We start from the raw sequence: 14,716 nt of genomic DNA on the forward strand, positions 1-14,716 counted from the left end.
CAGAGAACCAATGTTTGGGCATACGGCAGGGCTCGAAAGGGAAAGATCGCCGTTCGACTTTTTCAACCTAAAATTGTCTGGAATTGAGATCGGATGCCATGTCGCATTTGACGAGCCCCTGATGTGCCTAAATAGTGGAAACCCCTCACAAGTGACCCCATTTTGGAAACTAGACCCCATATGGAACTTATCTAGATGTGTGGTGAGCACCTTTAAACCCCAAGTGTTTCACTAAAGTTTATAATGCCTGTGAGTGAAAAAAAAGTATATTTTTTTTCCACAAAAACGATCTTTTAGTCCCCAATTTTTTATCTTCCCAAGGGTAACAGGAGAAATTGGACCCCAAAAGTTGTTCTCCAATTTGTCCTGAGTAGGCTGATACCCCATATGAGGGGGAAAACCACTGTTTGGGAACACGACAGGGCTCGGAAGGGAAAGAGCGTCATTTGGCTTTTTCAACCCAAAACTGGCTGGAATTGAGATCGGACGCCATGTCGCATTTGACGAGCCCCTGATATGCCTAAACAGTGGAAACTTCCCACAAGTGACCACATTTTGAAAACTATACCCCCTAGGGAACTTATCTAGATGTGTGTTGAGCACTTTGAGCCCCCAAGTGTTTCACTAAAGTTTATAATGCCCAGGCGTGAAAAAAAGTATTTTCTTTTCCACAAAAGTGATTCTTTCCGCAAAAACAAAACACTGTTTGGGCAAACGTCGGGGCTCGGAAGGGAAGTAGTGACGTTTTGGAATGCAGACATTGATGTAATGTTCTGCGGGCGTCATGTTCCTTTTGGAGTCCCTAATGTGCCTAAACAGAAAAAACCCCACAAGTGACATCATTTTGGATAGTAGACTCCCAAAGAACTTAGCCAGATGTGCCCCCTTTGGAACTAATCTGTTTCCTGTAAAGTAATTTAGTAGTGCATGGAGGTGTAGTACAATTTGAAGCAATCCTTCATTCACAGGCCAGGTTTTTCGGGGCAGGTGTCGCATTGATAAATGGTGTCCATGCGTATTCCCCTTTTGTAACACACTCGGCACCTTTTTTGCGGTTTACATTTTTTCCTGTTGGCGAGACCATCCCTGGAAAATGCTGACCTGGTACGCGCACCTTCAGTTTTGGAAGTATTGGGGCCTACTCCTTCCTGAGTGCCAAATATCAGGGCCTTAACCACTACCTCCTGGAACTGAAGGTACGACGTATCGGTGTAGCGTGCACATCGTGACAGCAGGAAAGCGTTGAGCATTGCCATTTGTACGATGTGCACGGCCAGCTTTTTGTACCACACCCTGGCCTTTCTGAGAGCATTGTATCAAAGTTTGACGGCTGCGGGATGTGAGTACGGAGTTGTCGCAAAGGGGGCTGAGAAAAAAAAAGTGAACACGAGTGTTGATTGATGAACTGCGTCACAATCAATGCTCGGTGGCTGCTAAATGTGCACATGGAGGCAGTGCAAAGGGGGTGGAGAGGGGTAAAAAGAGTGGGTAGGGGGGATTGGGGTGGATGAAGAGAGATCTGTAGGGGGGATGAAGATAGATTGGGGGTGAAGATAGATTGGGCAGGGATCAGGTAACACTTACAGTTGTAGGGTTTTTCTTTCTTCAGCAGGGATTGTGGTGCTACAGGCTGCTGTGCACCACAATACCCAACACAGCAGGAGATCCAGCAGTATGACCACTCTGTAGGGAATCCTCAGCTAGTGTGTGGACCCCTGCAGAGAAGTTAGACAGGTCACTGGCAGGTCAGGGACAGGTCACAGAGCAGTCACACAGCTGCTGTGACCTGTCATTGGTGGGATCGAATGATAACATCGGTCCCACCAATCACTGCTCTGCCTGGTGACCATGGCAACTGCCTAGGATAGGAGCTCACAGCGGTGTCACCTCACGGAGGTGACATTAACCCCTTATTACCCCATATGCCACCCACTACAGGGCAATGGGAAAAGAGGGGCTAAGTGCCGGAATTGGCGCATCTTATAGATGCGCCTCTTCTGGGGTGGCTGGGGGCAGATGGTTTTAGCCGGGGGGGCAATAACAATGGTCCCTTTCTAGGCTATTAATATCTGCTCTCAGTCACTGGCTTTCCCTCTCTGGCAGAGAAAATTGCGTTGCTCTTTTCTTCTTTAATTTAACACTTACAGCTCCAATATTTTACACACACACACACACCCTAATAACATTATTAGTGAGGGACATACAGTTGTGGCCAAAAGTATTGACACCCCTGCAATTTTGTCAGATAATACTCAGTTTCTTCCTGAAAATGATTGCAAACACAAATTCTTTGTTATTGTTATCTTCATTTAATTTGTCTTAAATAAAAAAACACAAAAAGAATTGTCCTAAAGCCAAATTGGATATAATTCCACACCAAACATAAAAAAGAAGGTGGACAAAAGTATTGGCACTGTTCGAAAAATCATGTGATGCTTCTCTAATTTGTGTAATTAACAGCACCTGTAACTTACCTGTGGCACCTAACAGGTGTTGACAATAAGTAAATCACACTTGCAGCCAGTTGACATGGATTAAAGTTGACTCAACCTCTGTCCTGTGTCCTTGTGTGTACCACAGTGAGCATGGAGAAAAGAAAGAAGACCAAAGAACTGTCTGAGGACTTGAGAAACCAAATTGTGAGGAAGCATGAGCAATCTCAAGGCTACAAGTCCATCTCCAAAGACAAGAATGTTCCTGTGTCTACCGTGCGCAGTGTCATCAAGAAGTTTAAAGCCCATGGCACTGTGGCTAACCTCCCTAGATGTGGACGGAAAAGAAAAATTGACAAGAGATTTCAACACAAGATTGTGCGGATGTTGGATAAAGAACCTCGACTAACATCCAAACAAGTTCAAGCTGCCCTGCAGTCCGAGGGTACAACAGTGTCAACCCGTACTATCCGTCGGCGTCTGAATGAAAAGGGACTGTATGGTAGGAGACCCAGGAAGACCCCACTTCTTACCCCGAGACATAAAAAAGCCAGGGTGGAGTTTGCCAAAACTTACCTGAAAAAGCCTAAAACGTTTTGGAAGAATGTTCTCTGGTCAGATGAGACAAAAGTAGAGCTTTTTGGGCAAAGGCATCAACATAGAGTTTACAGGAGAAAAAAGAGACATTCAAAGAAAAAAACACGGTCCCTACAGTCAAACATGGCGGAGGTTCCCTGATGTTTTGGGGTTGCTTTGCTGCCTCTGGCACTGGACTGCTTGACCGTGTGCATGGCATTATGAAGTCTGAAGACTACCAACAAATTTTGCAGCATAATGTAGGGCCCAATGTGAGAAAGCTGGGTCTCCCTCAGAGGTCATGGGTCTTCCAACAGGACAATGACCCAAAACACACTTCAAAAAGCACTAGAAAATGGTTTGAGAGAAAGCACTGGAGACTTCTAAGGTGGCCAGCAATGAGTCCAGACCTGAATCCCATAGAACACCTGTGGAGAGATCTAAAAATGGCAGTTTGGAGAAGGCACCCATCTAATATCAGGGACCTGGAGCAGTTTGCCAAAGAAGAATGGTCTAAAATTCCAGCAGAGCACTGTAAGAAACTTATTGATGGTTACCGGAAGCGGTTGGTCGCAGTTATTTTGGCTAAAGGTTGTGCAACCAAGTATTAGACTGAGGGTGCCAATACTTTTGTCTGGCCCATTTTTGGAGTTTTGTGTGAAATGATCAATGTTTTGCTTTTTGCTTCATTCTCTTTTGTGTTTTTTTCATTTAAGACAAATTAAATGAAGATAATAATACCAAAGAATTTGTGTTTGCAAGCATTTTCAGGAAGAAACTGAGTATTATCTGACAAAATTGCAGGGGTGTCAATACTTTTGTATAAAATATAAATCTATCTGATATGCAATGGTTTACTATATGTAAACCACGTCTCCTATCCTGTCGGCTTCTGCAATGATTTTGCAAAAGCCGACAAATGAATTATCACCTATTCTACTATGTACCTCTCTATGAAATATAAAGATATATATATACAGTTAGGTCCATATATATTTGGACAGAGACAACATTTTTCTAATTTTGGTTCTAGACATTACCACAATGAATTTTAAACAAAACAATTCAGATGCAGTTGAAGTTCAGACTTTCAGCTTTCATTTGAGGGTGATATAGGGAGTGGGGGCACAGTCAGGGGTGATATAGGGAGAGGGGCACAGTCAGGGGTGATATAGGGAGAGGGGGACAGTCAGGGGTGATATAGGGAGAGAGGCCGCAGTCAGTCAGGGGTGATATAGGGAGAGGGGCCGCAGTCAGTCAGGGGTGATATAGGGAGAGGGGCCGCAGTCAGTCAGGGGTGATATAGGGAGAGGGGCCGCAGTCAGTCAGGGGTGATAGAGGGGGTGCAGTCAGGGGTGATATAGGGAGAGGGGGCGCAGTCAGGGGTGATATAGGGAGAGGGGCCGCAGTCGGTATGGAGTAATATAGGGAGAGGGGGCTCAGTCAGTGGTGATATAGGGTGAGGGGGTGCAGTCAGGGGTGATATAGGGAGAGGGGGCTCAGTCAGTGGTGATATAGGGTGAGGGGGTGCAGTCAGTCAGGGGTGATATAGGGAGAGAGGGTGCAGTCGGTCAGGGGTGATATAGGGAGAGGGGGCCAGTCAGGGGTGATATAGGGAGAGGGTGGGAAGTCAGGGGTGATATAGGGAGAGTGGCCGCAGTCAGTAAGGGATGATATAGGGAGAGGGGGCTCAGTCAGGGGTGATATAGGGAGAGGGGGCTCAGTCAGGGGTGATATAGGGAGAGGGGGTGCAATTGGTCAGGGGTGATATAGGGATAGGGGGTGCCGTCAGTCAGGGGTGATATAGGGAGAGGGGGCTCAGTCAGGGGTGATATAGGGAGAGGGGGCCAGTCAGGGGTGATACAGGGAGAGGGGATGCAGTTAGTTAATTTGATAGAGGGAGAGGAGCTCAGTCAGAGGTGATACATGAGGACGGGACTCAGGGCCAGTCAATTAGGAGTGATAGGAGAAATAAGGGAATAGGGCCTTCATTCATCCCTAGGTAACTAATCCCTATCACCCATGACTAAAGCCACCTCTCCATTTTATTTGGCAGGGGGCCTCAGTTATATGTGATGATCAGGTAGTCAGGTGCATAGATCAGACTCACTTTTGTGCTGTACCACCAAGGTGATCTCGGAGCGTGCCGCTGCATAGAAATACATGTAGCCGCACCCTCCAGTCCGAGTGCCGGTGGCAGTGCCGGGTTTTCATGTGAGAGAGTCGCACGAGAATCATACGAGTCTCTCACAAGTGAGAATGAGCCCTAAACGCCGCAGAGAATAAAAGCCAGAATTGCATTTTCTCAGTAGCCGCACTTCCTCCAAAAATGCAATAAAAAAAAGGATCAAAAGTCGTATGTACCCCAGAATAATAAAATATTCCCCAACAACGGGAAACGAGGGGTCTCTGAAAACAAAAAACTGTACAAGCTTGGTATCTCCAGGGAGAAGATTACCACACAATGAACGCTGCAAAAACAAGAACAAGGGAAGAAAAATGGTGTCATTCCAAACTATGTCATCCTGCAGAAAACAACTATGTTGATAACGAAAAGAAAATGTACGGCGCTTGGAAGAAAGGATGGAGAAAACGAAAGTGCGAAAAAAATCCAAAAATCCACTCTGCAGGGTAGAGGGTCACGTGACAGGAGGCCAGCTCGTACACATACAGGCATCTGTTAGGCTGCGCCTAGCTAACAGGCTTTTTCCTGGACAGCTCAGAATAGGCCGCCACCTAGTGACCAAGCTGCTTATAGCTCCCATCAGGATAAACCTTCCCATGAAGCTGAAGTAAAAGTTGACACGCTAATGTATTCCCGCTCAAGGTCAGGGAGAACGCGGCTAGTGCGCATGCGTACAACATAAAATGGCGGAGTGAACGTCAATAATTCTCTCCCGTTCCCGCCCACCTCTCGCTCTTCACCCATATTTGATATGTCGCCATACAGCACATTGTAGACACGTTCGCCCGCCGCCATGTTTCTCTGGCGACTTCTCTCTGTAACTGATTGGGTCTTCTTGGAGTCACCTGACTGAAGGACGCGACGCACGTCATCGGGATACGTACAGGGCAAGATGGCGGCGCCCATGCTCGGTGAGTTGTACGGACCTGTGTCTGTCAATGTAAGTGTACGGTGGCGTCTAGATTGGAGCTGCGCCTGCGAGGTCCGCACAGCCGTGTGGTGAGGGGACACCGGGGGCTGCTCATGCAGACGCCATGGTAGTGGCCTCACACAGAGGACCCACAGGGAGAAGTGTCACTACCGATATATATAATATGTGTACACACGCCAATATATATTGATATCTCACAAATATTTATGCACACACTTTGAATGATTTCATATCTCTTTACTAAATTTTGGGAGCATAGCTAATTCTATAAAATAATAAACAACAAAAATGTAACATGATTATTTTTTTATTCTTTAACTTGTATTTTTTTTTTTCTTTACGCCAACAAATTCTGCATTTGGCACATCTTCGTTCAGACTCCTCTTCAAGAATGGCAGGCAAAATGCTAGTCTTTAGTGATGAGCGAGTATACTCGTTGCTCGGGTGATCTCCGAGTATTATGGCGTGCTCAAAGATTCAGTTTCTGTCGCAGTAGCTGCACGATTTGCGGCTGCTAGACAGCATGACTACATGTGGGGATTTCCTAACAAACAGGCATCCCCCACATGTAATCAGGCTGTCTAGCAGCCACAAATCGTGCAGCTACTGCAACAGAAACTGAATCTTTGAGCACGCCAAAATACTCGGAGATCACCTGAGCAACGAGTATACTCGCTCACCACTACTAGTCTTACCACACAAATAATGTCCTTAACTAGTAAGACCCATATGGACAAGACTAATCACAAAAATGTCACCAAGAGTAAATTAATACATTGGTGACCAAAAGCTACTTCATAAAAATGTATTTTATTACATATTCATTGATGGGCGACTATTATTTATTCTAATTACAGTGTTTACATGATTGCACCTGGCATTTCGAGCGCTGCAATATTTAGTATATTTCTAGTCTGTGGGTTTTGCTATTTTGGTATAGCTGGTGCAGCGTGGCATCCCATGGTATTTAGTTCCTTTTTCAGTGATCCAAGCACCTTTCTAGTTTGCATTTTTTTGTACATTGTTTTATAATTGTATTTAATAAAATACATTTTTATGAAGTACCTTTTGGTCACCAATGTATTAATTTACTTTTGGTGACATTTTTGTGATTAAAAATGCTGGTCTTAATGAATCAGGCTTTAATGTTGTGTTACTGCCTGCGAGAAAGCCATGAGCCTCCATACAGCAACTCCGTTCTACCTGTGTTACTACTGGAATGACTAGAACTGAGTTGTTGGACGAAGGTTGATGATTTCTGGGCACATGTAGTGTCTGTAAGGATGTACTCCATTTTTGTCATTATATTAGTGAGTTAGAATGGAGATACTTAAAAAGAGAGTGAATAAATCGCTCACCGTGCAATGAATGAACAAACCTGTCCTTTATATGCAAGAGGTGCCGTTTCAAATACTGCTGACTAGACTTGAGCGACTTTGGTCGGATCGAGTTTCATGAAACAAAATTTGCTTCAGATGAATTCTCCTCGGAGTTTCGTCCGAAACCCGACCCCAATGCAAGTCAATGGGAAATAAAAATCGGCATTGAGCGGACGAAACTCCAACTTTTTTTGCCCTAGTCGGACAAGTTTCATCTGAAACAAATTTTGTTTCATGAAACCCGATCCCACCAAAGTCGCTCAACTCTACTGCTGACCATCAGGAAACTAGTCCAAGAAAAGTAAAGTTGATCGGCGCATTAAAAAAATAGATAAAATCGTAAAATTTATTCCATAAGTATAATGGCACCTGGAACAAGTCAGTGGTTTTTTTCTAGGATTTTAATTGTTTGATACCTATGGAATAAAATTTAAAGATTGTATCTATAGCTAGAATGCAGTTGTTTAAAGGTTCATGATTTCTGTGCACAAAGTGATGTCTATAACGGATGTCTTCCATAAAGCTACTTAATACTTAATAGGCTTACTAAAGGAATGACTAGAATGGAGTTGCTGTATGGATGTTTGCTTTCCTGTAGTGGGATAACTAAAACTATTTCTATGCCCGTAGTAGAGTCTAAAAAAAAAAAAACTCCATGATAGTCAGCTGACTAAAGGCATGACTAGAATGCAGTTACTGTAAGTGAAGGTTCTTGATTTCTGTGAACACATTACTGACCATAGAGCCGGCCTCCAGACAGTAACTCCATTCTAGCAATCCCACTACCGGAAAGAATAGGTTGGAGCTTCATAATTAGTATTCACACAGTAGTGTCTGTAAAGAGGTCCTCTATATAGCAACTCCATTCCTGCTACAGGATCCACTAGAACAGAGTTGCTGCATGAAGGTTCATGATTTCTGTGCACAAGGACTAAGTATTGTCTATGAGGACATTCTCAGTACAGCAACTCCTTTCTAAGGCTAGGTTCACATTTGCGGATGGCCAAGCTGCAGAGGGCTGCGGACTTCCTCCCGTGAAGCTCCGCCCACTGCCGCACCTCCTCCGGTCAGCTCCGCCTACGTCTGCAATGTGGCCTGCTTACCTACAGTATCTTTTACATTGGGTACGTAGGCCGTGCGGATGTATGCGGATGCCTCCGCTTGCGTCGTTTTGACGATGCGGCGACCCGCGTCGAACTCATCATGTTGGAATTTGATGCGGTCGCCGCATCGTCAAAACGACGCAAGCAGAGGCATCCGCATACATCTCCATGGCCTGCGTACCCAATATTAAAGATACTGTAGGTACGCAGGTCGCATGCAGACATAGGCGGAGCTGACCAGAGGAGGTGCAGCAGTGGGCGGAGCTTCACGGAGGAAGTCCGCAGCTCAGCCATCCGCGAATGTGAACCTAGCCTAACTGGCTCACTACAGGAATTAGAAGAATTGAGTAGCTGCACAGATGTTAATGATGGTAAATTAACCACCTTATTCTTTTTACATGTAAAATAGCTTTGCATTCCATTTGCTTTTTTTTCCATTTATCTGAATGTTCCTTTATTCAATAGTGTGGTAGGATTTACACTCCAGTGGTACAAAATATGATAAAGGTGTTTTCCACTTTATGGCAAGTACAAACCTAACACTCCTTACATACCTAAACTAAGAAACAAAGCATGTCTTCCCTCTCCCCAGGTCCAGCGCCGGCTCCCTGAGCTTTGTATTGGCTGCAGTGACGTAGAGTCGACAGTGCTCATCACGACTGCAGCCAATACATAAACGTTGAATTTAGTAATGCAGATTGGCAATGCATTGTTTTTAAAGGGAACCTGTCACCCCCCCCCCCCCGGGTATTTTTAAGTAAAAGAGCCACCTTCAGATGCACTAAGGTTGCATTCTGTGAAGGTGGCTCTTATGTTTCTGACACCTAGTAACGCCGAGATATTGACTTTTATAAATAGGTCGCCGTATCTGTATTGCGTCTCAGAGGTATGCTGTGTCCCCCTGTATCAGGCGCCTCCCAGCCGTCCATCATGCCCCTGTCTTGCATCTGGGCGCCGCCTTCCATCCGTCAATCATGCCCCTGTCTTGCGTCTGGCCGCCGCCTCCTCCTGTGTTGTATGCCGGCACCTGCGCTGTGACAACAGTTCTCGGGCATGCGCAATGCTCGCTGCCCGAGAACTGTTGTCACAGCGCAGGCGCCGGCATACAACACAGGAGGAGGCGGTTGCGCACAGGGGCATGATGGACGGATGGGAGGCGCTGCCCAGACACAACAGGGGCATGATGGACGGCTGGGAGGCACCTTATACAGGGGGACACAACATACCTCTGGGACGCAATACAGGTATGGGGACCTATTTATAAATAAAAGTCAATATTTTGGCGTTGCTAGGGGTCAGAAACAGAAGAGCCACCTTCACAGAATGCAGCCTTAAGGCCCCGTCATACACAGCGAGATCTCTGATTTTGTGACACCACAGCAATCTCGCTGTGTGTGGCACACATCAGCGACCGCCCCCCCCCCCGCCGGGTATCGCTGATCGTCCAGGATTGTCCTGGGCCGTTTTTTGATCGTTGATCTCCCGCTGGCCAGCACACATCGCTGTGTGGCAGCGGGTGAGCAACGATCAGCGACGCTGGGAGCTGGTAAACGGCGTGCACGCTGGTTTCCATGGTAAACAGCGGGTATCTAAGAGCCGCGTGGCTCTTAGATACCTGCTGTTTACATTGGATACCAGCTTGCTCGCAGGTCCTGATCGCTAGTGGGTCTGTTTATGTGACCACTCACCAGCGATCAGTTAACTATGTCCCAGCAATCCCATCCACGTCGGATCGTTAGTGGGATCACTGGGACATTGATGTGTGTAACGGGGCCTTTAGTGCTGCTGAAGGTGGCTCTTTTACTTAAAAACGCCCTGGGGAGTGACAGGTTCCCATTAAGGTGTTCTCTCCCTTAATCTAAACACATTATGACATTTTCAGTGTATATGTAATTTTAAAGATTCTAAATAAAAATGTAATGGTCACAGCGATTTGTAAGGTGGATCGTTTTCTCCTCCTCTATTATAAAGTGTGCATGTTTTCATATACTTATCGATCACCATCTTCCGATAAACACCATTCTGCTGCTTTTCTGTATCATATTTTAGATTAACAGGATCATACAGCATCTCCTCTGTGGACCAGTAGTTGTTTTTCTCAAAACAATCCTACAAAACTAAAATAAAGAATCTCATAGGATTACACTGAGAGAGACTTCTGGTCCCCACAAAAGATGCTGTATGAGACAGCTGGTTTGAAATGCGGTCACGTGGTGAAGAGAATCTTAAATACCGCTGATCTTTCGCAAGTTGAAAGGAAAAAAAAGTCACTTGATTGCTAGTAGCCCTATGGCTATCAATCTCTCCTGTTCTACAGATGATCCCACCACTCTTCCTTAAGCCACCTCCAACATATAGTGGTTTTGGAAAAACACTTCACTCCCAACATTTCAGGCCCCTTCAACATCAAGTGTCATGTAAACCTCAAGTCTCTCCCTTCAGACTCCTCCAGCATCAAGTTCTATGGGAAAATACATCACTGACCAACTTTCAATTCTCTAAAACATACAGTTCCATGTATATGGCATCATTTCACACCTTCAGCCCATTTAAGTACAGTCTCTTGTGTAAAAAAAAAAAAAAAAAATCACTACCATTTCATCAGCCACCAACATACAGTCCCATGTTAATAGCATCCCTTCCGTTCCTTCAGACCCTCCAGATTACAGTCACATGTATATAGTCATTACTGTAGTCTAGAGTTGAGCAAAATGATTCCCAGGACCATGGTCCAGTGGCCACTTCAGTAGTCTGAAGATCCACGTGAAACTCCTGCCTGTTTTCATCCCTGGCTCCACGTTTGATTAGCTGGCCTGTGTCATTCTGGACACAATCAAAAGAGGATCTGGCAAGTTAGTAGAAGGGTTGCAAACGTCCAGTCCGGCGGCCACAGATATCTAATGTGGCTGGGCCAGAGTTTGGTGAATCTTTTTGCTCAACTCTAATCTCCTCCCTTCAGAAACCACTAACATGATCCAATATTTCTTAAAAAATAAAACCACTCCCCTCTTGGGGCATCCTCCTCCGTCAGTATATCACTCCTCTCAGGTCATTCCTGCAGTATATCATTCCTCTTACCTCTCTATGTGCAATCCATCCTGCAGTGCATCACACTTTTCAGCTACTCTACAGTGGGGAAATTAGGTATTTGATATAGTGCCGATTTTATAAGTTTTCTCACCTACAAAGAATGGAGAGATCTCTAATTTTTATCGTAGGTACACTTCAGCTGTGAGACAGAATCTTAAAAAAAAAAAAAAAAATCCAGAATATTACATTGTATGATTTTTGCATAATTAATTTGCATTTTATTTCATGAAATAACTGTTTGATACAATAGAAAAACAAGTCAGATGTTTCCTTTAGTTCTTGACCAAGTTTGCACACACTGCAGCAGGCATTTTGGCCCCCTCTTCCTTACAGATCTTCTCCAGATCTTTCAGGTTTCAGGACTGTCGCTGGGCAACGTTTAGGGCCCCGTCACACATAGCGACTCACCAGTGATCCCGACAACTATATGAATGTGTCAGGATCGCTGGGGAGTCGCTACATGATCGCTGGTGAGCTGTACACATCGGGTTTCTAAGGTACACATCAGGTTTCTAAGGGACGTGCGTCACTTAGAAACCCGATGTGTACCTTAGTTACCAGCTCCCTGGATCAGCGCGCTGGTAACTAAGGTACACAGAGGGTTTCTAAGCACAGCGCCGTGCTTAGAAACCCTGCATTTACCTTAGTTACCAGTTGATCGCTGGTCTCCCGCCTGTCACACGCAGCGTTGCGTGCTGGCCAGCAGGAGACCAGCGGCCAAAAAAATGTCCAGGGCTTTCCAACAGCGATACCGGCAGGGGGGCCGGTCGCTGATCGCTGACACACACAGCGATCTCGCAGGTGAGATCGCTGTTGCGTCACAAAACTTGTGACTCAGCAGCGATCTCCCTAGCGAGATCACTATGTGTGACGGGGCCCTTAGTTTCAGCCCTCTCCAAAGATTTTCTATTGGGTTCAGGTCTGGAGACTGGTTAGGCCACTACAGGACCTTGAAATGCTTCTTAAGGCCCTGTCACACTAAGCGATATCGCTAGCAATATCGCTATAACGTCACTGGTTTTGTGGCGTAGCAGCGATATTGCTAGCGATATCGCTGTGTGTGATACTTACCTCCGACCGGCTCCCCCGCTGATTATGGCTGATCGCGCGAGAACGGCCTGGGCCATTTCTTGTCGTCAACTTCTTGCTGGGCTTCCTGTGGCGCGGGCGGAGTCAGGATCGCCTCGTCTGACAGGTAAGTAGCGACCCCGACCGCTGCTTTGTCGCTGGTGAGATCTGCGTGTGAGATCGAAGTTTGACAGTACCTTTACGTAGTTATCTTGACTGTGTGTTTCGAGTCATTGTCATGCTGGAAGACCCAGCCATGACCCATCTTGAATGCTCTTACTGAGGGATGGAGGTTGTTGGCCAAAATCTCACGATGCATGACCCCATCTATCCTCCTTTCAATAAGGTGAAGTCGTCTTGACCTTTTTACAGAAAAACACCAAAGTATGATGTTTGCCCCACCATGCTTTACGGTTGGGACGGTGTTTTGGGGTTGTACTCATCCTTATTCTTCCTCCAAACATGGTGAGTGGAATTGATGCCAAAAAGTTCTCTTTTGGTCTCATCTCACCTCTGGATTATCCAGATGGTCATTGGTGAACTTCAAACCAGGACTGTGGAGTCGTAGTCTGTGTCCATTTTGATGTAGTCGGAATAAAATGGACCGACTCCTAAAATATATAATAAATCAGGTACAGTAGTTCAGTGTAATGTGCTGTAAATTTTTTCATAAAAATTTGGGAAAGCTTTGAATGGAAACTGAGCTGCAAACACCAGGCATAGCTGTGCCTGATAAACAATGAAGGGGGACTCTGCACTTTTTGGAGCATTGCAAGCTCCCGTCAGTTATCTGATTGTTGGAGTGTTGGGACTCCAACTCCCCACTGAAAAGATATCAGTGGTCTATTCCAAAGCCCCCATCACACAGCGATCTTGCTAGCGAGATCGCTGCTGAGTCACAAGTTTTGTGACGCAACAGCGATCCCGCCAGCGAGATCGCTGTGTGTGACACTTACCAGCGACTGTAATTAATGTAAAAATAGAACCCGGAATTCAACTTAGTGTTAAAGTTGTAGGTGATTTTATTCAATCCCAGTAGCATATCACAGTAGCATATACAAAACGTTTCGGTCCATACAAAAGACCTTCGTCAGTTGCTGTAGAGATATTCCCCAATATATTACATATCACCATTAGTCATTGCTGTGCACACGCTTTATATGTACAATAACTTACCAGCGACCGGCCCCCCTGCCAGGTATCGCTGATCGTCCTGGAATGGCCAGGACATTCTTTTGATTGCTGTTCTCCCGCTGGCCAGCACACATCGCTGCGTGTGGCAGGCGGAAGATCAGCGAGCTAGCGCTGATAACTAAGGTAAAGCGGTGCTGTGAGCACGCGAAACGTGTGTTGGGGTTTTTTTTACCCGGTCCTGGGGTCTTGTCCGCTGCCCTTAACACCACTGGTGAGTTTCTCTTCATCTGGTCTTTTTTTGGCATAGGTTCTTATGAGACTTTTTTAGCGCAGATAGCTTATTATAGCGTTTACTTGCGCATGCATATTGCTACTAGTCTACGGCTCATATGCCAATGGCCACATATACTAAGACCAATCACCTTTCTGAGTTCTCCCCATGCATTTATACCTTCTTTTAGGATATATATTGGCTGTTAACCCTTTATTGGTTTTTGGTATTAATGCATATTTGGGCATCGATATCCTCCCTGTGACGCACCTGGATTATCTTGCTACGGTCTCATCTTTTTTATGCATGTAATTATTGTAAGTCCTGATTATTTATTCAATAAAATGATACTTTTTTAGATTTTTTTGCCTAATAGCTCTTTTTTCTCATTTTATACATATGTGGTGGTCTTGTCCACCCCTGATGCGGTTCTGGCACCTGGTGGAGGATTTTCTTGGGAAAGTAGTGGGCAAAAAGCTTAAATTGACACCAGAGATAGTGCTCTTAAATTTCCTGACACCGACTGGACATAAGAATACCGCTCTGT

At 45.4% G+C, this 14,716-nt stretch overlaps 1 protein-coding gene across 1 annotated transcript in view; it reads left to right on the top strand.

The window, feature by feature from the left end:
• The first annotated feature begins 5,912 nt into the window (after positions 1–5,912).
• Positions 5,913–14,716, top strand: part of MRPL52 (mitochondrial ribosomal protein L52) — a 30,764-nt gene continuing 21,960 nt past the window's right edge. The window contains exon 1 of the mRNA XM_073575425.1: positions 5,913–6,104. Within this exon, the coding sequence (XP_073431526.1) occupies positions 6,086–6,104 (19 nt within the window). The 5' untranslated portion in view covers positions 5,913–6,085. The remainder of the gene's footprint in view (positions 6,105–14,716) is intronic.

The sequence above is a fragment of the Dendrobates tinctorius genome, unplaced genomic scaffold (genome assembly GCF_039654945.1).
Source record: "Dendrobates tinctorius isolate UK_male_01 unplaced genomic scaffold, ASM3965494v1 ptg000044l, whole genome shotgun sequence".
Lineage (NCBI taxonomy): Eukaryota > Metazoa > Chordata > Amphibia > Anura > Dendrobatidae > Dendrobates > Dendrobates tinctorius.